General features: G+C 35.4%; 1 protein-coding gene across 1 annotated transcript in view; it reads left to right on the top strand.

Annotated features, from left to right (window-relative positions):
- Positions 1 to 24,514, top strand: part of ERCC6L2 (ERCC excision repair 6 like 2) — a 49,387-nt gene extending 24,873 nt beyond the window's left edge. Inside the window, exons 13-19 of the mRNA XM_030467764.1 lie at positions 1,247 to 1,346; positions 3,647 to 3,799; positions 5,249 to 5,329; positions 7,059 to 8,238; positions 8,909 to 9,063; positions 21,203 to 21,390; positions 23,280 to 24,514. Of these exons, the coding sequence (XP_030323624.1) occupies positions 1,247 to 1,346; positions 3,647 to 3,799; positions 5,249 to 5,329; positions 7,059 to 8,238; positions 8,909 to 9,063; positions 21,203 to 21,390; positions 23,280 to 24,252 (2,830 nt within the window). The 3' untranslated portion in view covers positions 24,253 to 24,514. The remainder of the gene's footprint in view (positions 1 to 1,246; positions 1,347 to 3,646; positions 3,800 to 5,248; positions 5,330 to 7,058; positions 8,239 to 8,908; positions 9,064 to 21,202; positions 21,391 to 23,279) is intronic.
- Positions 24,515 to 26,847: the final 2,333 nt, after the last annotated feature.

Raw genomic sequence — 26,847 nt, 5'->3', positions numbered from 1 at the left:
GCTTTGATCCAGTAGCCTAATTGTCTAACTTTCCTAAGGGAATAATCTCGCTTGTCTGCAAGGCAATAAATGTGCAGCTTAATTTGTTAACTTTGATGTTCTTGTTTTTAACTCTGAATTTTACTTAGTTTGCGTTTTATTTTTGTGGCACTGTGGTGGTGGGCTCTATAAAAAAAGATTTTTAAAAGATCCATAGTTGGAGTAACATTTTGTGATCTGTAGAAGAAATGTGTGTGTAGCTGGATTGCATTTTTCCTTTCTCTGTCAGAACAGAGTATGTTATAACTGGTGCTAGTTCAAGTGATGTTTTGAGTTCTAGGATCCCTGAAGAAAACAACTTATGTTCTTTTCTGCTACACCTCTGTGAACATCACTGTCTTTTCAGCACTCACGACCATCTCTGATATTATGCTGTTGGAGGATTTCCAAGAATCTGGATTTTTTATTTTTTTTTACAGACTTTTTGATCATAGGATGTTTCTCTTGCAATTCAGGACAGACATTTAAATAATTGAAGTAGAGATTATTGGAAGTTTTCAAACTTAAGTAGATTTACCTATTTTCATGAGCAGAAATAAACTTGGTTTTGTTGTCCTATCTAATTCCATCTTAAGGGTCTTTCTGACTTCTCAGAGGTGTCTATATATCCCTCTTCTGGAGAAATACATGTGTCAGAAATCTGTACTGTTGAAAGGAACTGCCTTTAGAGAATCCATGTAAGATGTTTCTAAGGAACTGCATTTAAGGAATTTGTATAAGGCATTTCTATAAAGTAGTTCAGCCTCTCTTGAATTTTCATAATATAATCTATTAAAAATCTTAGAATTTATCATTTAGATAGAACACTGCCTGTTCATTAACTGTTTTTTTTATATTACAACCTGCAAAGTACTTTATAAAGTTAAGAAAGAACACACTGCCCCAAGTAATCCTGATCTAACTCCTCTATGACATAAATAGAAGAATATCTTGTGCAAGAGCAGATGGAGACAGAGAGAGGGACAAATACAACCTGAAGAAACATAATGGAAGATATATATTACAGAGAGATGGGAGACAGTGCTGGTGATACAAATTGAGGAGAGAGCTTTTTCAGCTGGATAGGACTCAGAAGAAACTTGGAAAACTAAGGGTAAAAGGAGAAGGGAATGAAATGCTGAGGAAAATTTGGAAAAGCTTAAAAAAACCACCAAATTTTTTCACTGTTAAAAAAAAAAGTTATTTTAATGCATTACTCTCCTTTCAGAGCTTATAGGATTGGCCAGCACAGAGATGTTAAAGTGTTTAGATTGATATCTTTGGGAACTGTGGAAGAGATGATGTACTTGCGACAAGTTTACAAACAGGTAATGTTCACAAACTATTTAAATTGGGAGTCTTTTAGCTGTTTCAATGACTGAAAGCTGAACTAATATCAGAAGTATAGTTTACCTTGGTTTTATGATACATGCTGTTAACTTATTAAGCAGAGATACTTAGTGATTGTCAGTAAACTGAACAGAATGAAGTTTGTTTTAAAGTTTTTCTGTAACTTTGTTTGTTTAATCATGCCATATCCATTTATCAGGTTATACAGAGAGTTGACCTGCTTTCTTTTAAAGCTTGTAAAACATAGAAAACAGCCTTTCAATACAGTTCCTACAGGAAAGCTGGGGAAGGATTTTTTATAAGGGCATGTAGCAATAGGAAGGAGGGAGGATGGTTTTAAACTGGAAGAGGGTAGATTTAGGTTAGACATTGCAGGGAAATTCCTTAGGGTAAGAAAGGTGAGAAACTGGAGCAGGTTGCCTAAGGAATCTCTGGATGCCCCCTCCCTGGAAGTGTTCAAGGCTAGGCTGTATGGGGGTTTGAGCAACCTGGTCTAGTGGGAGGTGTCCCTGCCTATAGCAGGAGGGCTGGAACTAGATGATCTTTAAGATGACTGTGCCAAACAATTCTATGATGCTATGATACATGGAAAATTTTAGTTAGTATCTGCAGCAGCCTGATTCAGGAAGCTTTTCCTTTTGAAAAGTTTTTTTTTTTTTTAAAAAAAAAGGAGTCCTGATTGCAAATAACCCACCTGATTTATTCTTTATATCTGCATTTATGTAAAAGCTTAGAGACCATCCTCTTCCAAAGTCTCTCTTATGTGAAGTACTTGCAAGGATGCAATTCAGCAGCAGGTATCAGTAGGTGAGGTCTCTGAAAGGCTAACAGAAATGATCAGCAGCAGATTACAAACAAATATGTTCACTAAAGTCATGAAGGAGTGAGTCATGCTTCAGAGAAGCCTTTGGAATTGGTGATCTCATAGATAAAGAGACCTGTCTGTTTGGATTTCCAAAATGCATATGTAAATCTTCTTGAAAAGCATTTGATTTGGGGATTTTTTTGTTTGTTATGTTTTGTTTATTGTGTTTTTTGGTTTTTTTCAAGTTGACTTATGTTTTTCAAGTCAAGTAAGAGGCAATAAACAGCACAATTATAAATTGTTCTGTAAATTGTAAAAATCTTTTATTTTAGTCTACACTTGGTTTCCATTCCCTACTAATGGCAATTGAGCACAGATAGGAAATTTTCAGTAAATTGGGAAGAAAATGCCTTTATCTGCTGGTAAAAATTCAGAACCCATTGGCACACAAGGATGTGTGGTTGTTGGTAACCTATACAAATATACACTGTGAGCTTAATGTCATCCATCCTTTCCATGAAATGAGTGTATGAGAAGATATTTATCATGCTCAGTGTATTTTTACTAAGAAATGATTACTTTTACTAAGAAACTGTTTGATATTAAAATTACTAATTTTTTTTTTTAATTGGTGATCTTTTTATGACCTAGCGATATGTGATGTAAGATATACTAAATCAAAATCTATCATAATAGGGACCTTATCCTAAAGTATACTTTTGTAAATGCCATGCATAATTCAAGAAAGAGTAAAGTCTGCTCATCTGAAATTAAGCTAGGCCTGTACTGTATAGTTACTGACCTTCATAATTCAAGAGATGCACTACCTAGGAAAATGGTTCTTCAGTGCCAGAACTAGAAGTGAGTAGAACTGAAGAGATTGCCAACTCTTTAGAGACAGTTACAAAAAATGTATGGGCTTGGTGTTCTAGAACCTTGGATTTTTACATTGGATTTTTACTAATGGCAAATATACAAATATATGATGGAAGTACTAAAAATTTGTAGTCATTGGAATATCTGTAAACCTGCTTTCTTCAACTATTTTAACTCAACCTGATAAAGTATTTACTTTACTTTCCTTTTTACCTGGTGTTTTTTTAAGTTTTTGTATGATGTACTCGGCAAGAATGCATGTTAATTAAAATATTCAGACATCAGTAGGAGTGAACTTGTGGCTTTTATTTAGTCCTCACTAAAAATGCATGTGATGCAAAGCACTATTAAAAATAGTAAGAATAGTAAGAATTTAGTATTGATGAAGGATGAGTAGTAAAGATACAGACCATAAGTAGTGTGTATTGTAGGTGTCTGATACTAGACAACATCCACCAGTGAAATTAAAATAAAATATCTCCCCTTAGGAAGTTCTGCCTGATCAAAGTAAAGCTGTGTATGTGTAATATAATTGCCAGGAAAGTCTTACATGATGTTGTAGCAAATCCTTCTGAATTCTCTTGTGTTCTGTTACAGCAACTTCAGTGTGCAGTGGTTGGGAGTGAAAATGCCAAGCGTTATTTTGAGGCAGTGCAAGGATCAAAGGAGCATCAAGGAGAGCTTTTTGGGATCCATAACCTTTTCAAACTTAGGACTCATGGGTCCTGTCTTACCAAAGACATCCTGGAGGTGCAGTCCAACACTTTTACTTCTGGATATTAGTTTTCTTTTACCCCTTTCTTATGAGTAGTTTTCATTCAAAATTACAACAAAATACTTTATAAACAAGAGACTTTAAAAGTACCTAAGGATGCAGTGCCCTAAATGAAATAGGCATGCTAATTTGTCTACTCTGTTGTAGACCAGATATATTTCCTTAAACAATATAATGGGAAAAGTTTGGATTTTACTTTTCAGAGGTTTGCTAATACACTTCTCCTAAAGAAAATGCTCAAATTTAATTTTGTGATACTATCACATATTATCAGCTTTGTGCACAGACCTTTTATTCATTAATAGTTCGAAGTAACCTTTAAAGTCAGAATTCTGCTTGTAAAAATATTTTTATGGTCACAGTAACCTTTCAATAGCACATTTTGAGATGTCAAAAGCTGTTTAATATTTTGTCATGTTGGATCTAAAAATGTTACAAGGTGGAAGTTAATAGAGGCTTCATATTTTGAGGTTCACTTCTTAGTTAATCTAAAAATGACTGTTGCCACAATTCTGTATTGTATCACGGTATCATGCACACTGTTTTTAAGTATATGTACTATTGCACCTTTTTATTACTCTGCATGTTTGCTCAGCTAGCTAGAATTTTGGAGTTTACTGCAGCTGTATTCTAGTTTTCTTTTTGTCTTTCCTTTAGTTTGATATTCTGCCTTTACAGGAAGAGAGTGGGGAATGTGATAGTGGTGTGAAGGCAGCATAGCCAAAACAGGCATGTGGTGTAAGAATATGTAATTTGGGATATTAAGCTAAAAAGTTTTTTAAATTACATTGAAATAAAAATATGGCATATACATTATGTACATTAATACATATGTACATTATGTACATTAATAAAAATATGGCATGTACGAATGAGCATTATAGCAGGGACTTTTTACAAGGGCATGTAGTGATAAGACAAGGTGCAATGGCTTTAAGCTGGAAGAGGGGAGACGTAGGTTGGGTATTAGGCAAAAAATTCTTGAGTGTGGTGAGACACAGGAACAGGTTGCCCAGAGGGATTTTGGGTGCTGTCTCCCTGGAAGTGCTCAAGGCCAGGTTGGATGGGGCTTGGAGCAGCCTGATCTAGTGGGAGGTGTTCCTGCCCATGAACCATTGGTCATTGGAACCACATGAACTTGAAGGTCGTCTCCAACCCAAACAGTTCTGTGCTTTGGGAAAATGTAAAAAATCATTAAAACAGTGTCTGCATAACATCCCCTACTTCATGTTACTTTTCCTGTACTTTATGGGCTAGATCAAAGACCTTCAAGTGCCAAAATTTATGTCTTAGTCTCAACTTTGCTGATTGTACTTCCCATACTTTTATCTCTGTAAAATAAGGGAAAAATTTATTTCTTCTGTACTTGCCATTCTGAACTTGAATAGTACAGTTTTTATTCTCTACATTCTTGATTATTTTAGAGGGAAGGGCGAGTAGAAGCGGGAGTCATGACAGCAACTACATGGCTAAAGGAAGAGACTCCTCCAAGCAGCTCAGAAAAGGTAATGTGTCTTTGTGTCTTTGTGTACTACGGAGCAGAACAAGAGAGTCCGTCTAGTTCCTGATACTACAATGGCAAATGTGGAGAGTATATTTTTAGACTGGTAAGGCTTTTACACCAGGTTGCAGTAAAAATCTTTTTTTTTCTGCTTGTGCTTGTTTTTACATAGTGTAAAACATTAATCTCATGTTGTCTCAATTTGAAGTGGAATATTCTGAACATGTGCTAACTATGACCTTTACAACACTTGGGTTATCTTCACTCTGAATGGAGATATTACTAACATCTGTTACTACAAAACAATATTGCTTACTGAAGCATTGCTCTATAGTGTCTTAAGACATGTCATTCATATGACATGATACTGTATGATGGACTTATGATCAAAAAGTCAGTTGAGAAACAAATCACCTACTGTTTTTACAACATTTTTGGTTAGAGGCTTGTTGAAAGGACTAAAGTTCATTTAGAGGTTTGAAAGCTTGCTTCAGGTTGTGTGGGCCTCTGTGGGAGACATGGGCTATTTTTTTAATGTAACCAGACAGTGGTCCCAACCAAATCAGTCATCTAGTTCTGGCTTTTATTATTTTTTAATGATATACATTTTTTTTCTTTAAAGGCTTGATTTAATGGGCACGTTTTTGTTAATGTTTTGGACTGAACACTGTTCAGATGATTTGAGAAACAAACAGGTCTACAGTAGGGCTTCAGAGTGTGAACGTATCATTAGATTAGGTAACAATGAATGGTACTGAAAACTGGATGCAATCTCTTACACTTTTTGGAGGTATCTGTGAGTAAATATCAGAATTAATTTAAATCAGTGTGCCAACACTGGTCATAATCTCAAATCACTGTATGGCCATGATGTCACAGTGGATTTGCTGACAAGATGTAAACTTTTTTAGTTGGTGTTAAATACTTTTTTAAAATGATAATATCAGGTTAAATAGATTTTTAATGTATTTAATTACTTGAGAATAATTAAGTATTCCATTATAACTAATACATATTTGCAACTACTCTCCATGTATAAAAGTTTAGTGTTTATCTTTCTGACTTTTCATTTATGTTTTTCATAATTTTAATCCTAATAGTGCACAGTTTTTTGACTTGTATTCTGGACTTTTGTGTGGCTGCAAAATGCTTTAAGGTTGCCTGGAGGAATTTTTTGTTTGATTAAAGTAGGCTTCAACTCATTTTAAGAGCAGAATCTTTATGTATTCATAGCTCTTTTAAACTGTTAGCCCCCATATTAGAGGAGTGCCTACAGATTATTTTTTTAATTATGTCATTACATGCTTTTAGGTTTGAATCATGAAGGTACTTTTCAGACTACCATTGTAAAGATGAAAAGGCTCAACAAGATGAGTATAAAATAAAATGTGGGCGTGCGTTGCAAAGTCATACATTGTTTTAGCAATATGCAGTATATGTAGTCTCAGATATATGTTTTTTGTTATTTTCATTATTCTGCCCAGGTTGTTCTGCCAAAGACATCAGTGTAATTTTTCTTTATATTTGCCTTGTATTTCTATATTATAGTACTTATTTGTGTATTCTTTCTACTGAGTAACTTAGCAAAAGTCCACTTCTTTTACACCTCTTTGGAATTAGGTGTGTTCCATATAATATATGGAATTTTATGGTAATTTTTAAAATATGGTAAATTTACAGCAATTTACCTTTGCTGTAAATTAATTTTTTTATTTTTTTTATTTTTTTTTTAGTATGAACAACCTGACTGTAAAGAAGAGAGACATCCTGGAAGCATTCAAAGACAGTTTAAAAGAGCAGAAATGGATTTTTGTGATGATTTTAGTGATGATGACATTTTTGACATCTCTGTGAAAAAATGTGACAAAAGGAAGCCTTGTAATGCAAATAACTTGGTAACAAGGGGCCAGCTTTCTTTAATGCAGTGTGGATTCTCTAAGTTGTTGCAGAGCGAAACTGCAACTATGAGAGGATATAATAATAGTAACTCTCATTGTTCAAATTCTGATGATCAAGATATAAGAACAAACACAAATAGTAAGCACAGTGATTTTCAGAAACGTCTAAGTCATGTGGATGGGAGAGCTGCTCACTCACCAGATAGAACTGATAAACAAGATAGGCATAGTAGAGACGGGCTTGTTTTATCAGGCTCTGAGGAGGAAGGGGACAGAGAACGTGAGGATCAATGTATTTCAGAGGAAAGGGATGCAGTTGCTGAAACAGAATGGAGTTCTGAAGAGAATGATGATGATCTTTCTCCTAACCAAGTTCCACCATACCAGCAACCAGTTCTTTCTAAAAAAGGGGGAATTTTCAGTTCAGCATATGAAAACTGTAAAGAGATGGCAGAAGAAAAGGATGGGTTGCTATTTAAGGGAGGCAGTAGACAATGTGGATTCAGTAGAACGGAGTCAGATTTCAGCAGCTTCATGTCTCTTGAGGATTCCAAGAACAGTAGAAAAGATTTGATGCTGACAAGTGATATAAGTGATGAATCTGATGATATTGAAATCTCCCATGATTCTGAATCAAGAAAGTTAAGAACTTCTAGATGTCCAAAAAGGAAAGAAAGACATTCCCAAAGCAAGGGAGTAGGTAGCTTCTCCAAATCTGCGCTACAATCGAAGGAGCCTAAGAGAAAAGCAAAGCAAAGTGATTCTCAGCAGACAGATGAATTTTCATCCTCTGAAGATAACTTACTAGTTGAGAAAATTCATACCAGAAAGCAAAGATCTAAGTTTAAAGGACAGAGAGCCAAAGTTCAATTTGGGTCTAAAATGCTTCGCCCTCTTCAACATATGCCTGTTGCACACATGAAGTCTATCAGTAATGCTTTGTATAGAACTTCTGCAAGTAAAACTAAATTAGAAGCTCAAGAGGAGAAAGTGGAATCAATGGACAAATATTTAGGTAACTAGAAATTGTATTTGTTTGATATGAAGTAAAATAGTAGCGTTTAATTTATCATTGTAGAGAGCTCTAAAGTTACTGGTTTTCTACAAGAAACTAGTGAATGCTCTGCTAAATTGTTTAGTACTGTCTATCTGTTTTTATGTACTAGCCTTACTTTCCTGTCTTCTGAGGTGATGGATTGCTTTGTAATATTTTATTAAACACTTAGTGTCCATTGAAAGATGCCAAGACTGAAGATTTATTAAGAATTCTTAAATCCAAGTATTTTACCTGCAAAACCTTAAGTCTTGACAGGGCTGTTCAGTTTCTTTTTATGTACCGAATTTTTTATTTATATGAATTGGGAGTCTTGAAATACCATGTAGATTTGATTCTGTTAGAGACTTAGCTTTAACATTTATATTGCAACCATTAAATAGTAGATGCTTTGAAACTTCTCTTTTGTCCATTTAAAAAAAAAAAGAAATTCTGAAATGGGAGAAGTGTTAAAGTGACTTGAATCACTAGGTCTAATGATTGTTAATTTCAGAGAAACATGGTGCTGAGTGAAATCGTATCAAATTTTACAACTTTTACATAAATCTCTTTTGAAATGCAGATTCTCCAGTGCAACTCTGTATCTTCAGGGTTTTGCAATAAATCTTTCATCTTTCTCCTACTTAATCAGATGGTGTTCAAGAAGTGGCATATATTCATTCAAATCAGAACGTGGTTGGATCCAGCAAGGCTGAGAACCGCTTGAGCCGGTGGGCAGTGCGAGATGTATTTGAGTTGAAACAGTTTTCCCAGCTCCCTGCTAATGTAGCAGTCTGCAGTGCCAAGGTAAAGAGGAATGTTTGGGAAATGTTGTTTTTACTTTTTTATACTTAATTTTCATCTTAAAAAGCTCTAACAAACTGATTTTCTGCTAATGAATGATAAATGCCATTGAGAGTTAGGGAATGATGCCCAAATGGAGGTCTAATAAATTACTTAAGGGTTTTGGTTGTTTTGTTGGTTGGTTGGTTGGTTTCTTTTTAGATTGGCCAGCTCTGAAGGAGCTGGTAATTAAGCAACAGATCACACTCTGAGATTGTTCTGAGAGAAAATGTAAAGAGTAAAGATTGTTTGAAATTAAATTCTGTGCCATGTTTTTCTGATTTAAGGCTTGAAAAGAAGGTTAACAAAGATCAAGTTGCCACAGTACATGCTGGAGTATCTGCAGCATAAAAAGGAAAACATAAATCAGTTTGCAGATTTTGTTTTGGGGGGTGGACACATGCAGTTACTGTAATGAGTTACGGTAATAGTCATTATTGTCTATGATTAATTTATGAAACATAAAATGAGAGTTTAGTGGGAGTGCTCTTTTCCAGCAACCAATATGTTTTATGCTTTTTGACATCCATCTTGTTTAGTTGTGTTTGGAATACATACAGATCTGGAACAGACTGAGTATTGTTCTCTACTCTCCCAGGTGTTTTGGTCTTATTGCATGAAGGTTTTCATCTATTCTGCTTAACTGATACTATGGTTTTTGACTTGTAATTAAAATTTTCCATTTCCTAGTCTGATTCTTAAGATAAATCTCAAGCATAGAGTAAGTAATGAGTGAATGTGCAGTTTCATCTTTACAAACATAACAACAATCATTATAGGAAACGGTAGACGAAAGACTGAAGTCTTTCTGGGCTGTTTAACATCCACAGTGGCTGAAAGAGTTTCTTCCAGTGTTGTTGATGCACTGTATTTAATTAAGCCATTAGAAGGGATGCCAAAGAATTTTTGCACTGGGAAGATCAAACCAGATCAACTGGTAGAAGTGAGGCCTTTTCAATTCTAAGACATTTGCATTAGAATGTCCCCTATTAACAGAAAAGTTGGTTAAAAATGCTTGAATACTGTAGAAAGGTCCTTATTTAATGGCAATGGCTGACAACATTAATAACATTGAATATAAATAAAAGAAAACTTTGAAAAGAGTACTTTGAATAAGTGTTTGTTGCTCCATGTTTATTCAAAACTAGTTTGTGGGAGTAATTTGTTTTGGCCCTGTCACTTGCATCTCATTATTTAGTTTGTGTGACTGCAACTGTTACAAATTAAACACTCTTGATTAGCTTGTCAGTTGGTTTTCCTAAGCTATCTGTTTTCACTCAGAAGCTACAGTAGTATCAATTCTCTCCGAGGTCCAAGTAGGAAGAAAAACATCAATAATAATGGAGAATGTTCCCTCTTCCTTTGCTTCCTGTTCTTTCTTTGACATAGGGCACTAAATTAGAACGAATCTCTTGATGGCTGCATATTCTTATACGTGGGGTTTAAATTTTTTGTTCTTGGCCTAAAAACATATCTGCCAAGGCTTCATAGACAGGTTTCATATATGTTCTACTTAGAATGTTGTTGCTACTGTTTTTGTTGGTCATTTTTCACTTACTTGCCATCAGTTTAAGATAAGACATTCACTACCAGAGAAACTAATTGTGTTATAAGGAGAATATTGATTTCAAATGACGTTTAATAAAACTTTTCAACATATTAAGGTAGCATTATGTGTAGCGTTAAAAATACAAATTAACAGCTTACATTTTAATAATTATTTTTGGCGAATAAAACTATGTGGCATTAAATATTGGCATGTTAATTGTAAAATTATAGCTATTGAAATAAAAACAAAACTTGCCAGCTGAAATTTGTCACTGATTTTCCTTCCTGACTTTGTGTAGCAAAATTCTTCGTGTAGAAATTGTGTAGCTGTTCCTGTTCACTCTGTGTATCAATGGCCATTATTTATATATAAAATTAATTAGAAGCTTTTTTACATTTTATTTATATTGAAGCTTTATTTGATCATGAAGGCTTTTGAATAATGCCCTGATGATATTTATGTCCCTTTTTAAGCACATTTAATCAATTTGTGTTATTTGTAAGTAGAAGTGATTAAAAAAATGTATCTGTCATTTCATAGACGGGTACTTTGGTACATAAGTAAAATATCCTTTGTGGTCTTCAGTTCTCCTGTGCCAACTCTGTCTTCCTGCTTTACAGTTTTGCTTTGTGATCTATCTATAATAATGCTTTTCTGACTTAATAAAGAAATCACTAGTATGTCAGGGGAAAGGATCCGAACAGTAAAACAATTCCAACTATTCCATTGGAGTGAGTTGTAAGTTAGGAAATACAGCTCTTGGTTGGAGACTGAAGCATTTTTGTTTCTTGCTTAAATGAATCAAGAGTGACAGGTATAATAGTGGTATAATAATAATAATAATAAAATTTTAAAAGTAAATAAGATGACTGCTTGTATGGTCATTGATGTTTTGTAAATTTCTTGCTATGGACTAGTAACCTAATGGCATTATGGCTTCATTAAATTCTCACAAACTAGAGAATTAGAATCCTAGGTTAGTTCTTCAGTTTCAAGAGCTAATTTATGGAAATGAGGCAAATATGAGTAACAGCAAAATAAGTTGCTGAAAAGCAATGTAAACCAAGTTGTCTTCCTGGTTTTCTACTTGCAGTTGATAAAAGGAATATTAACTAGGTTTATTAGTCCTACCTTTACTGCTGAAACATGGAGACTAATGTTGTCACATGAGCTGTAGAAACTGCTTAAAATGGGAGCAGACTTAAAAACCTGTGAAGACTCTTCCTTCAAAGTGAGAGAGGTTGCGCAGGAAAAAGATACTTGAAAGCCAAGGTAAAAGGGGCGGGTGGCAGAGAGCTTTGTTTCTCACGATTGAAGTTACTAATGAATAAGTAACTTCAGAAGGTCTGTGTTAGATCTGAACTGTTGGCACTAATGTAATTCAAAGCCAAATCTCTTAACCTTTTAAACTATAGGTTTCAATCAAGTGTAATTTTTTAATCTAGTAGTAAGTAGCCAAACTGTCCATAATGTCACCTGAGCTAGTATTCATATAACACAGCTACCTTTCCTCTGAAGTAACAGAACGTATTATTTTACCCTGCTACTGTTTGGTACCACTAAAGGCTTAAGAAAACAAAATTTTGGTTCTTTCTTTGAGAAACAGGTCTTGCTACTGTTTCTTGCGGTATTGCTCGCTTTGTGCTCCAGGTTCTTTAACAGTCCTGGTACATGACTTTAAGAGTGTGGCAGAGCCTTTGACTCTTTTTTTTGTAGGTGGTAGGAAGTGCAGTCGTACTCTTCAGGTTTTTTTGTTTTAAAAAGATGTGTAAGATGTGATTTAGCTGACTGCATCTATAGTACTGAATATTTGTTCAGTGTGCATATCCATAAATTCTATATAACTTGAAAATAGTGTCAGTAACAGCAATCAGAATGTGAAGCACATCTGCTGTAAAGAGATAATAATACAACATCATGAGAGCTATCATAATATCACCTATGAAAGGTGTAGGTTTGGGAATATATTTGCCTTATTATATAATAAATCCATGAGATTGCATTACAGTGGGAGTTCTGTAGCTATAGGTGAGTTGTAGCAGTGATATACTGTTGTCTTGTTGTAGTGGGAATTTTCATAAACAGTCATCTACAGCAGAAGATACTTTATTTTGCAAGTATAATCAGGGAGGTACTTAAATTACTGATAGTTACTCTTTTCTACATAGACATACACTTAATATTCTACATTTAAGGGATATCTAGAATTACCTAGTAGAAATATTTTAACTTAACTACCAATGGTTTCTGAATTGTAAATATTTTCTAGTGTCAGAATATTGTCCATATTCTGACCATTCAGCACAACTCACAATGTCAGATAGATGCAGATTTTGAGAAAACAGTGTGATAATTGTCCCTCAAACCTCTGATGTTTCTGGTAGTGTGGCTCACGTAGAAGGCACTGAAACATCAATATTTAGAGTTACATGGGAGCCTCAGTAATGAAAACAAAGACAGGGATTTTCATTCCATGCGGAGGAGTGGCAGAAAGCTGTTCCTGAGGAAACTTTGGAGAATCACACCAGGCTTCAGTATTGTAAACATCTCCGAGTAGAAAATGCATGTCAGTGCTGTGGCAGATATCAGCTCCATGAAAAATGACCAAGCACTGGTGTTTGTTGCTTCCTTTTGCATACAATTACAAAACACACTAGATGTGTTATTTCACAGAAGACTAGTAGTAACAAGGGCTTTCTGGTCTTCTATGGAGAAGTATGAGTGAAGATTATATTAAAAAGAAATCCACTAGAATTAGTCCGTTTTCCTGCATTGTTTTGTGTTGGTTTGGGGCTCATTTAATGATATTGAGTCATCTTTATTCTGTGATGTTTCAATTTGAGTCTTTTGTTTGCACATGTGTGCAAAATCCATTTGCTTTTCATGACACAGATGAAGATTTCTCTTTTGCTCCATTACTATCCGTAAAGATATTTCTTTGTTTTGTTTTCTGTTTATCTTGTGTAACTATCGAAAGAATTATTATATAAAAAAAAACCCCACCTTTTAAAAACATATGAAATCAATCTGTTGACTGTAGTGGATGTACAAAACCAAACTATAATTTTCAGAGCAACCCTACAGGTATTTCAGCCTTTCAGAGATGAAAAAAAAGAAGTCTTGTGTCTTAAATGGAATATTTGCTAAAAATTATGCTGGCATTATTAATTTGGGGGAACAAAAATTGAAAGTTTTAGCATTTTCTTTAAGAACTTAGTCACCTACTAAGTGTTTTTAGAGATATGAGGGATTTCAACATTTTTTCAGGTGGGTTCAAGATTCCAAAGCAGCCTGGGTGTTTTTCAATGCAGGACCATGTTACTTAATTTTTGGTGTAAATTGCACTGATATTTGGGATTCTTAGCTACCATAAGAAATAGAAGCCTTTTGAAAGGCAAGATTAAATATCTTCTTTTAATGTTTCTCATCTGTTCTGAAGTAAGTAACTGCAATCCTTAATTAATTTCCTAATCTGTTTTAATCGGCAAAAACATCCTTTGTGACTTTACGTAAGCCTGGAATAGGCTTTTACTGATTCCTATGAAGCTGAATTTGTGCAGTATTTCTTCAATTGAAATCTTGGGGGAGGTTAAAAGATGATGAAGACTTTAGAAATGGCTTGGAAGGTTTACAAAAAAGGACAGAAACTGAGATCAGTACATAGAGATTTGAAGCATTGATGTCTCACATTAGAGCTAATTTCCACTTTTTAATACGTGGAAAATTATTAGTCACACGAACTTAAACTGTACCTGTTGAATATGTGGAATCTTTTTTTTTTTTTTTTAGTCAACTTCATGTTTTCAACTTAAGTTTACTTAAAGTTTTACTGAAAAGGAATGTACAAAGACAGCCATTCAATTGAGGATTAATCACTATGGCAACAGAAATGTGGTGACTGAAAAGGGGGAGGATGTATTCTCCCCTCAGCTTCCTGCCAGCTGTCATATTCAACCTTTGCAGTATGAATTCAGGCCAAAATATAGACTGTGACCAGCTCTAAGAAACTATATCTGTATTTTTATAAATTCATAGAAGAATCACATTGTAAAAGAAGACTTAATCCTCTGAATTGGATGACAGACATTTGGCACTCTTGCCAGTGTTTGACAGAGAAGTAACAGGATGCTTTGTAGTAAAACCTGGATTAATGGTAAACCCCTCTTTATGTTACTGCAGTGTGGTGTAAATGAGAGAACTAAGCATGCTGTCAGCCTAGAGAAAAACATGCCCTTTGTATCTCCAGTGCAGGTTTAAGTGCTGTTGAGAATACTGTAAATACAAAAGTTGTGTTATTAAGAACCTCCTCTTTATCCTATTTGTATTACATTGGCATTTTGTACATTATTTAAACAAAGACTTTCCATCAGTTACAGTAACTCCCATTGCAGTGTTTGCACAGCTTTCAGATTCAATAAGTTTAGATGGTTATTTACAAAGAGTAGGCTTTTGGGAGATGCCATTCCATTATCCTGCTTTTCTAGCATGGGGAATGCTATTTAGCTTTAAAATAATTATCCACAAATGATTGCCCTGTAGTGCTGCTTTATTGAGTTTACAGTTTACTGTGGAATTAACCATTTCAGTATGGCTTGTGATTTTGCTTGCTTTTGTTTTTTGAACTGCAATGAGTTGGTATGTGGCATTCTGTGAAGCCTGTAGTTGCATATTTATTATGGTGCATGTGAAGGGCTTTTGGTTTTTGCTGCTGTTTGGTAGAGGGTTGAGAGGATGAAAAAAGATGGTCAATGTCCCCAGGCTTCTGCTGGAATAAGCAATTACCTTTGCTTTGAATTCTGATACTGGCTGTTTTTCACTTCTCATTCTCAAGAGCAGTAAAGAAAGTGATAGAAAGTGATGCTGCATATAGGAATTCCTGAACAAAAAGAGAGAACAAATAAAAAAAGACTGCTCCAATGAGAAATTCTTGCCCTGCTACCTGATTGGAAAATAAGTAGACTCAAAAGCAAATGTAAAATAGAGAGAACACAATCAATTCTCTACTGACTTCACAGGCAATTCTCCAGTACCAAACTAAAGGTTAGAGTTTATGGTATGTCCATGGTTTCAGTTTATACAAGAAAAAATGCTAGATATGTAGTTATTTCCTTCTGGCTGACACATTATTCTCATGAAATATCCTTATGTTTATTAGCAGGCATAGCTAAATACTGGTCTCAAAGTTGGCACTGTATTTTGGAGATGTAAATTATACCCAGAATAAGTCAAACATTTTTCATAGCTTAAAGAATATTTTGGCTGTTCATCTCCTGTGATACAAAAAAGTATTAAATACCTTCTGTTTGCAGAGCCAACATCCTGAATAGCTTTGTTCAGTTCAGAAAGTCTGAGTATAAATGTGACTTTATTCTAAAATTTTAAGGTAGGTTGGCTTTGTTCTCTAAGGTAGTTGCGGTACTGATCACTAGCTATACAATTACCTCTCATTCTCATTTTGTTACCCATTTCCTCAGAACAATAGATAAAGTCATACTGAGTGAAACTGCTTGTCAATTAAAAAAGTTAAATTCAGATGGAAAAATCAATGTCCACATCAGAAATCATTCTAAAATATTGTAAAAGTCAGGCTTATTTCAAGCTGGAATGTGTAAGTCACCTTAAGCTCTGAATTACATAGCTTGTTTAGTAGTGTAGCTTCTAGAAGTAGAAGTGTCAGGTAAAAGTAGAGACATTCTCATTATTTGATTATTTTTTATCTTGATCATAGGGATGTCATTTTTAGAGAAGCTACACAAAGTTATATGTAAACACTATTATACTTTGTCTTCCTTGGCATGCAGAATAATTCTGGAAGAAATTTTTGTTTGACACGTTTGTGTGTAGAAGAGAAAAAGAAACAAGGTCAAGAATGAACTGTCAGATGGTTCATTCAGGGTATATATTTCCTGACAAACAGAGGAAACACAGGTAAAGTAAAAATAATATCTAACTGTAGAATACATTAAAGAACAGTGTATAGAAAGAGCATAGTAATTCATACATATTATGGGCAAGGTACCAGGGAGAAAAAAAAAACCAAACACAAAACCATACATATATATATATTTCTATACGTAGAGAAAAAGGAGTAGCTGAAACAATTTAGAGGTGTAATTTGGGTAGATAAAATCACTGTAATGCACTAAGTATCACCTGATCAGAATAACAATCATCCAAAGCCCACTACAGCTCCGTATGTATCTGGAAAGTCGTGTGCTTTCTCACAGTTTGAGGGAAGTGAAAGAATGAAGTAGAACGTGGCATAAAGGTTTGTCATTTGTTTGCAAGCTGTGTTTTAAAAGAACAGTCACACTTAATTCACCATCTCATGCTTTTGTATGATTTAGGTGACTGCAAGGCAGCTAGAGATTTGAGAGAGCCTGTCTTGTTTGTTTTAGAAATGAGAAAAATCAATGAAATCTTGCAATGGAAAGTATCATGGATGTCTAGTAGTAGTGGTTTCATGCATACCTGAACACTGTTGACAGTGTTTCAGCTGTGAGTCAGAGGGGTTTGTTGCAGGCTGTAAGTCAGTATTTGGCATGATATACTTCCATAGTGATACTTTGGGTAGTCAAGCAGGAAAAAAGAGGAAGGTGTTCAGACATAGTACAGCTGTGGCTGAGGAATAATTATGCAAGCATCTTTTCAACTTCAGATTCAGGCTTTTGAGAGCAGCTCATTATTCTACAATTCTGCTGACCTGAATTGCCACAAACATGAGATGGCTTAAAAAAACGTGTATCCTTGAATCTCTTTCTCTTTTTTTCTCTATTCACTTGGTCTCTTACACATTTCTATCTTGCTGCACTTGAAAAGATGAGTATTTTCTCTTCTGCCTTGTTTAAAGTGGCTAAAGAGAGGGAAAGGGAAGTCAAGGGCTTAAGGTGGCCAGTTATCTCAGGTATGTGTGAGGATGCTTCATGTGGATTAGCATTTGTTGCTCCAGAGTGTAGAAACACCTCTTTATGCCTGTTGTAGGAATAACAAATACTGAAATTCTGTACTGTCAAAGATAGAGAAAAATGTTTTTGGTAGGTATATACTATTTTTAAAACTGATGTAACTATGTGGCAGGAGAGAGATTGTCACATGGAGCTAACAGATCCAAGACTTATTGCAGATTCAATATGGGATATCCTAAGTAGAAGTTACTGCTGCATTGTGGAACTTCAGTTCTTGCTTGATGCTCAGCTGCATGTCTTCATGTTTCTCAAAGAATGTTAAATGTGAACTGGGGTGGGACTCTAAATATGCAGATGCTAGGAAGTCAAAGAACTCATTAACTCATTATTGATATCCAAAACTTGCTATATACTTCTAAGATTAAGAGGCATGCATAACAGAAGAAATAGTGGTAGAGGACAATATTCTGTGGTAGAAAGATAAAATGTGCTTTTGCTGAAAGCTCCATAGGTTAAATGGAAATGAAAAGCAAAAATAAATGCTTTCTTTGGTGTTACTTTTTCATGTGTAGTAAGAGTCCTTAGATTTATTGAATTCTTTTTAAACTATTTTCTGTATAACTACATAGTAATCCCTCTTCTATCTCATTTTAATGTATGGAAAGTCTCTTCAGAGTAAGTGCAGTAAATGAAGAGAAGATAGGATAATAAACTAAGTAACACGAGAAGGAATGCCTGCACTTTTATATGTTATTTTCCCCAGTTTGCAGTAATACATCGCATTAATTTTATTGTGCTTTCATTAACTTTATTCCTTTGCATTTACTGGGCTATTTTCTATACAGTAATATCACCTTCTATTAAAAACTTGTCTCTGTGACCCTTTGTCTTGTATATATGCTTTTGAAACTAAATTTCAGAAGCCTAATCAGAAGATGCGCAGTGGAATACCTTTTAACACAGTATGTATGTGTGTGATGGTATAATGTTTGGCAAGAAAGCTTTTGGATTTCTAAACTGTGATTCTTGGTTGTCACATAGAAAAACTTGTTCGTGAGATTGAATCTTTTAAACTTATTTACATTTTAAAGGGAGAGAAAAGCTTGCTATTACTTATGTAGGCGCTGGATGGAATCTTAATTCCAGGAGAAAGAACTTGTATTGTATTCATGCAATTTGGGGGGGTTTTGACTATTTTTTCTTTTCCCTCTGTTGAATTGGTTAACATTTTTTCAGTAGTTACATGGATTAGCCATAAAGTAAAGCAAGACTTGTTATTTGGCAAAACAGTTAGATTTTTTTGACAAAAATTTGACTTGTACCTCTTTATTCTCTTTTCTTCTTTTCTGTCGAATCTCTCTAGTCCTGAGGTATGCTTATGAGCTGATCACTATTCTTTTCCAGTTTTCTAGTAATGATTTGAAAGTGCTGCAGTTAGATCTTAAACTTAAAATGTTCTTTCAAGAAATTTGGCAGCACTTGTGCTTACTGAAGTATTTAATTAAGACACATTAAGTTAAACAAAGATAATGTGCACTCCAAATGTGAAGAATACTTCTTGTGTTGAAGGATTTTTGTTTCCTTTATTATACTATTCTTTTGACCATAACATGGAGTCTGACATTCAACAATATAAGTAGACTGCTAAATGAGCTAGTATCAGAAAAGTAAGAACAAGATGCAGAGGTTTCTGGCTGAATTGTACTAATTTTGGTCTTGCTTTGTAAGAATGCTTTATGTATGTGATATAGCTGGTAACTCAGATGAGCAAGACCAGTGTTGCAAAGGCAACACAGAATTTAATATACGAGCAAATAATGGGACGGACGGACACACACACACACACACACACACTCTCATTTCATGCAGAAAGTACTTGGGGAACAGAAAATAGAAAACTTTTGAAAGGAAATGTTTGTCATGAAATAGATTTATGAATCTGATTGGTGATTTAGAAGACAAACACTGAGTGAGATACAGAAAGAAATTGGCCACAAAAGGAGAGTAATACTGGAAGTAAAATTCAGAAGGGACCAAAATAGTGTGTACTGTTGGCAGTTCTGGAACACTGACTGAAGATTTTACTTCTTTAATGGCAACACAGGTAAAAAGATACACGGAATACTTTCATCTCTGTGTGTAAATCCTATATTTACCTAAATCTTAATCTATGTATCTATCAGAATAGCAAAATTAAGGTATGACACTTAGTGGACATGGAGACATATTAAATAGTTATTTCAGTTTTTCTTAGTTTTAATCACAGAATGTTAATTTTATCGCTGTCATCATACTGTTATTGGGAGAACAGAGTTTTTTATCTTAATTGAGGCTTTTGATTCAGTTTTGTGTAGTGTAATTTTTAATAGTGCAGTGAAATTTTTATCTTTGGAGTTATGCATTTAGCTTAAAGAGTGAAAATTTATGCCTGTAGATCCCTTACTATTAACATCACTGTGTGCCAGTTTGAGATTACTTGCCAGGTTAATGGATTGAGAATAAATGAGTGATTTTAAATTTTAGGAACATTGTGAACAGCCCATAGAAGTAAATGAAGTGCACATAGATCAAATAATAACACACTGGGAAGAAACTTGTAGATCCAACATCAAATTTTAAATTGTAGATGACCTCAAGTCGTGGCTCTGTGGCACTGAGGGCATCACTGAGCAGTTACTCTTCCCCCTGACCCCATTTGGGAAAAAAAAAAACAAAGTTAATTTTCAGGTTTTTCTGGTTTTTCTCCCTGCTCAAACACATGCTTTAATTTTCATATTTCCATTGGCTCGCTTCTTCAAAATTTCATAGTTTCTGAAATATAACTAGGATGTAAATAAGATTATATTTTTTGCAAGATGTTGAATGTCAATATATGATGAGCTGATCTGTAACAGCTGACCTGATCTTACTGAATTTGATTAAAACATTAGCTTTTTATGACCATTACATTCAAAATCTTAATCTTATCAGTTTGAATCTTATTAGTCTTTTTGTGAAAATGTAATGTAATTTTTATTTCTGTACATTTGCAGGTAAGTGCAGTGTTATCTCTTTGGAAAGTATCTAAAATTCTAAAGTAACTAAGAGTTTTGAATATGTGCAGTGCAAAAATTGTGTAACATAGATTAGCAAGCAGGAAACAGTGAATCCAAAAAGTCCATTAATACTAGTACAGAAATCCCTCAATTAATTTTTCTATTAAGACTGTAAGCTATTAACACAGGTGTTATATATGTATATACAGATATATATAAAAATATAAAGTATAGTGTATATACATATGCATATATATATATATAAGTATACAGTATAGCTGGGGCTTCTAACTGAGATTTGGGTCCTGTGGTGCAGGTTTAAGTATTTGTGTAACCCGTTTATACATTAGAGAACTTGGAGATCTTCATTTAGCCTCTCAATTAATGAGTTTGGAAAGATATCCCACCTTATTCTTAGAGAGCCAAGACTTCTTACTTGCTGTCTGTGTCCCTGGAAGTTTGTGACTGAGTAAGGAGTTTACACTACAGCTCTGAATGCCATTCTTAATACTCAAATCATTACTAGTTAAGAGTGTCAGAATTGAGCATAATAGTGATCATCACTGTGTCCCAGACACAGCTGTTTTGACAATTTCAGTGTCTTGTTTTACTAGAAAAATGAAGAAGACCCAGAACACAACACATCAGAGAACAACATGATTAAGGAAGGGCAAGAAATGTTGGTGAACAGTAAGCAGCATCGCCTTTATGTTATGCATCCTGTGACACAGAAAACCAAAACAGTACACAGAGCAGGTTCAACCACTTTCTTCGTTGGAAAGACACCCAAAGAGATCCGCAGGTGAGATGGTTTTGGTGAGGTGGAGGTAAAATTCTAATCTTGAAACAAACTTCCCTCTAGGCAGTTACTTTTGTCTTTGTTTCATCCATACTGAGGGAGTATTGATAGTTCTCTGTGGCAGGAGAACCAATGGGAAGTGTCCACTCACACTACACAAAGAGTACTATGATTGATTAATAAAATTAATTGAACCCACAGATAACTTTAAAATACTGAGTTGATGTATGATATATTATATGCCTGTGCAGATGTCATCACCGCAGTATTTGTGGTATGTATACCATGAAGTACTGCAATCCAGTGTTTAAACTGTATAGAAGCAAGAGATTTTACAGTGTGAGTTTCTGACTGCTGGCTGCTTTTGCCCAGCTCTCATCACTTTCACTGGAAGACTGTTAAAACAAAATTGGACCTTGTATTTATTTTTAATGCAATGCTCAGTATTTTTACTACTTATTTTAGTATGTTGGTTTTCCCCTCATGTTTGGAAGGGCAATAATTTTCATGTCTCCTCATTTTCCCTTTTCCCCCAAGCTATCAGTATTATTCATATGATACTTAAATCCCATTACTACCTAGATAGAAGTTCAATAAAAATAGCCAGATGGTGTGTCGAAATAGTGGAAAACTGTAGCTAACTGAGCTAACCTATAGAACTGGGAATTAGTATACATTTTTAATTTAGCCTTGAAAAATAAATAACAAATTACTGTATGAGGGTTGGTATCTATGTAGTATCTTTGAGTTCTGAATCGGTCATGTTAGTCAGATGGTCTCAGCAACCCAGCCTTTACTGCTGAACTGGCAGACGTCCTTACTATTACTGGTACTGAAACGAACAAACAAACAAAAAAAATCCAAAAACCAAACCAGCCAAACAAAAAAGTATTTAAGAAGCAGATGGAGAAGAATGTTTCATCCTAAAAAATACTCAAAATAGTAGTTGTAGTTCTCAATTATTTTCTGAGGTAAAATTTTTCGAAGACAATGAAGTAATTAAGGATGTTATTCCAAGATCCTAAAGCCATATCTGGCAAAAACCTGAAGCACATTCACTCTTCAACAGTAAGTCATCTGTTAGCACATTGCTTGCAGTTGTGTTTTTGTAGTACATCTGCTGTGCAGTGGATGAGGATGATGAGGGGCCTCTGTTCAGTGTGTGGTAGTTGCAAAACCGAGTGGGAAGCTGCCTGCAGTCACCTCACACACAGAGGGAAGAGTCCAGCAATATTTAAGACCAAACAGCATTAAATGTCACTGCCCACTGGAGCCCTCAATCAGGGTAGGCAGCATGTCTCACATCTGAAAAGCATCAGACCCCCTCGCCAGCCTCCCATTTAGGTTACCTTATTCCAAAACATGGTTAACTTGATTGGGAAGATCTCTTAGACAGAAGTAAATAGTTCATAGCTCACTAGGTAGGACTGCATCAACAGTTCCTATCTCCTGTGAATCTGTTTATTCAGGTCTTGTTTAGCAAGTCTTCTTTTAAAAGGTGTGGAGAAACTACTTCATGGTTTTTGGTGTTGTTTGGTTTTTGTGGTTTTTTTGGTGTTTTTTTTTTTTTTCCAAAAAGCACTGTACCATGTGTCCAAGTGCATCCTTCTGAACTCTGGTCCTTTGGTATGGAATCTTACCTATGCTGAAATCTTTGGCTTATAAACTGAGGAAGTCACACTGGAATTGGAGATTCAGAATGCATTTCAATTTTGAGATCATTATGCTTTCTTTTCTTTGAAAATCAAAACAAACTAAACTACAAATAAGAAAACTATCTTTAGCAATTACTTTCTGGGATGTGTGAAGTGTGTGTATTGAGTGAATTGCTTGAAAGCAGCTTTTATTTCCAGTTAAGGTATCAATCCATTTTTCCTTCTTTATAATTGCAGGAGACAATTTGAGGAAATGGTATCCCATTTTAATATGAGATCAGTGGAGAAACTGGCAGAATATATTGCAAAAGCAACATCAGAAAAAAGGCAGAAGATGTTGAAGGAATTCTATGTTACCAAGCATCCAGAGATGGAGTCGTTCTTCCCAGTTATAATACCAACACAAGCTTCAAATTACTCTGAGAAAAGAGAGCTGGGTGGGCCACATGTACAAAAAAGAAAATTTATTCTTAATTTTAGAGGATCTAAGTCTAAATCTTCACCAGCTAACAGTCAGCTTTTGAGTGCAACTGTAGAAACACAGAACCAACAGACCTGTAACAGAGAAGCAGAGCAACTTCACAATGACTCCTACATGCAAGATACATGTATTCATGTAAAATATAAACAATCACCCAGTGTTGCTGCTCAACATATCGAAAGGAAAAAAAATCAGGCAATCAAGGATTTTATGGCTTCTGGCTCATTAAGCAGTAAATCAGAAATAATTGAGGTGCTGTCCGTAAAAAGTAGTGAAGGACATCCGAATTCCAAAGGAACACAGCTGCCAAGAAAAAGATGCCTATCTCAATCAGAAGATAGGGAGAGAAAAGCCCAAATTTGTGAGAAAAAGAGTTTTATGGACTTACTTGGAGATACCTCTATTCTCAATGACCTCTTCAAAAATGATGGAAACAAGCCTACAGAATCACCAAGATTACCTTCAGGACAGGTAGAAAAATCAAAGGACAGACCAAAAGACTTCTGGGACATGTTAAGCGAGGACAACGAGGAGAGCCTCAGAAAGCTCACAGACATAGCAGTCATACAGAAGTTATGTGAAAGAGCACCCTATCCTCCAGTGACAGAAGAGAGAGAAGGGTGTGAAAGTTCTTTTTGGAAAAAAAATGAAAATTTTCTGTGGAAAAAATACAGTCCAGATGATTCAGATGTAGCATCCACTACTACATTTTGTAATTCAGTAAAATGAAAGTTTTCTTTGAGCTGCACTATAATTTTATTGAAACATTAGATTATGAACAGCTTCAGCAGTATGCAAGGAAATGCAAGGAAATGCCTCCATGAAATTAAAGGCAAAGTGATGAATTTGTGTTTGTCATTATACAGATTTATTGATGTTTTATAGATGTGAATATATATGGAATTACATATGCAATATGTAGTGCATATGTGTGCTTTTAATATTGTTAGCTACTATATATTAATTTTAAATTAAACTTTTTAAAACATTCTGAGTGCATGTTGCTTTCTTACATCCTGATTTTATTTCTAGACTTAGCAGTACTAAGTAATTTTTCACTTTTCATTAGGACACCTTCAGCCATCTCAGCAGAATCTGATGGTATTAAAAGTATTTGGCAATGGTATTCTACGTATTTTCTGAGCTACTAGAGGCTCAGACTTCAGACATATGGGTGTTGTCTTTGTGTCTAACATAATTTACATTTTCTTGTTATTCTCTTATTGTGTTCAGTCTCTCTTAGAAACTGCTGAGCTTCTCAGTTTCTTCAGTATCCTGTAGCAGTGACTTGCAGCTTAGTTGATGTGAAAAATAAACTATTCTTGTTTGTTCAGGTTTTTTCTGTGGAAGATCTACATCACAATAAATGATGCCAGGTGTCAAATTTCATCTTTTATTACTCTTTCATCTCCCATTTTTTGTTTTATAGACTATAGTCTTGCCTTTGTGAGGTGGTGTGGTCTGAATAATATTTGGGTGCTTAACTTTCTATGCAGGGAAAGAACAGAAGTAATCGGTAAAAAAAATACATAGACCATTTCCTAGTAAATATCAGAAAGATTCTAATGCCATTCAGCAATTCAGACTTACTGTTGTGTTCCATTTATTTCATACACTTTAGTATCTGGTAGGGAAAAAAGTTTATATTGGGAAAACATTTCTTGCTTGGCTTATAAAAAACAAATTTAATTTTGTGTGCATTCAATTCTGAAGAACTTTTAAATATATTGTTGTATTGCTCATGCACTTAGAAAGTACCATGCATGTGAAGATTGCAGCTTGATTTTTTTCTTTTCCTTAGTTACTTAAAATGTGGCTTCTTTAGTATGAGCAATTTTGTGAGCATTTTATATAGCCACAGTTTGTTTTTTAGATCCTGGTGTGCATATTCTTTGAAAATCAGTCAGGTAGCATTTCTAGGAAGTGAAATGTAATCTTCTGTTGAGTTCTGCAGTTGAGTTTGCTGATAGTCAAAAGGTTTGTCAGTCATATTATGCTTACATAATTGTAGTTTATCCTGTCTACATCAGTTTGATCTGATGTGATACTTTAACCATTTCTGCAGCAGGAACAACCTAGGAGTGTGTCTTTGGGACATTCCACCAAGGATGTTGCATAATATCAAGGATGTTGCAAGGATGAAGCACAGAAATTATACTAGGCACAGCATCTAACTGCCTCAGCACCTCCCAATAACCATAGGATCCTAGAGTCATGGAATGGTTTGGGTTGAAAAGGGAACCTTTAACTATAAAGGATCCCTTACCCAAGGGGAATAGTGCTTGATTAACCTGGTTGCCTTCTGTGACATCATAACTGGATGGCTACATGAGGGGAGAGCAGTGGATATTGTCTACCTTGACTCCATTAAGGCTTTTGATGCTGTCTCCCATAACATCCCTTATCAGGAAACTCAAGAAGTGTGGGCTAGATGAGTGTACAGTGAGGTGGATTGAGAGCTGGCTGTGTGACAGAACTCAGAGAGTGGTGATCAATGGAACAGGGTCGAGTTGGAGGCCTCTGACCAGCAGTGTCCCCCCAGGGGTCAGTACTCAGTCCTTTCTTGTTCAGCGTATTCATCAATGAACCAGACAAGGATACAGTGTATCCTCAGCAAGTTCTCTGATGATACAAAGATGGGAGGGGTGGCTGACACTATGGAGGGCTGTGCTGCCGTCCAGTGTGATCAGGACAGGCTGGAGAGCTGGGCAGAGAAGAACCTGATAAGGTTTCATAACAAGATGTGTTAGGATGCTTTCATAACAGGATGTGTAGGGGAGGAAGAAGGCCAAGCACCAATGCAGGTTAGGGGTGGACCTGCTGGAAAGCAGCTCAGAGGAGAAGGATCTGGGTGTCCTGATAGACAGTAGATTATCCTTGAGCCAGCAGTGTGCCCTTGCTGTCAGGAAGGCCAATGGAGTCCTGGGTTGTATAAACCAGAGTGTGGCCAGTAGCTCAAGGGAGGTCATTCTCCCCCTCTGCTCTGTCCTGGTGAGGCCACAGCTGGAACAGTTCATCCAGTTCTGGGCTCCCCAGTTCAAGAGAGACAGGGAACTACTGGAGAGAGTCCAGTGGATGGCAACAAAGATGACTGGGGGTTGGAGCATCTCTCTTATGAGGAAAGGCTGAGAGAGGTGGGACTCTGTAGCCTGGAGAAGAGAAGGCTGAGGGGTGGCCTTGTTAATCTCTACAAGTATCTAAAGCATGTGAGGAGACTGCAGCCCAGAGGCTTCTTACTAGTTCCCAGTGACCAGAGGAGGGGGTAAGAAGCTGGACCATCAGAAGTTCCATTTAAACAAAAGAAAAAGTTTTTTCACTATTAGG

This window comes from Calypte anna, chromosome Z (assembly GCF_003957555.1).
Source record: "Calypte anna isolate BGI_N300 chromosome Z, bCalAnn1_v1.p, whole genome shotgun sequence".
Taxonomy (NCBI): domain Eukaryota; kingdom Metazoa; phylum Chordata; class Aves; order Apodiformes; family Trochilidae; genus Calypte; species Calypte anna.
Note: the sequence above shows the minus strand (reverse complement) of the source record. Positions and strands in the feature narration are given on the sequence as shown.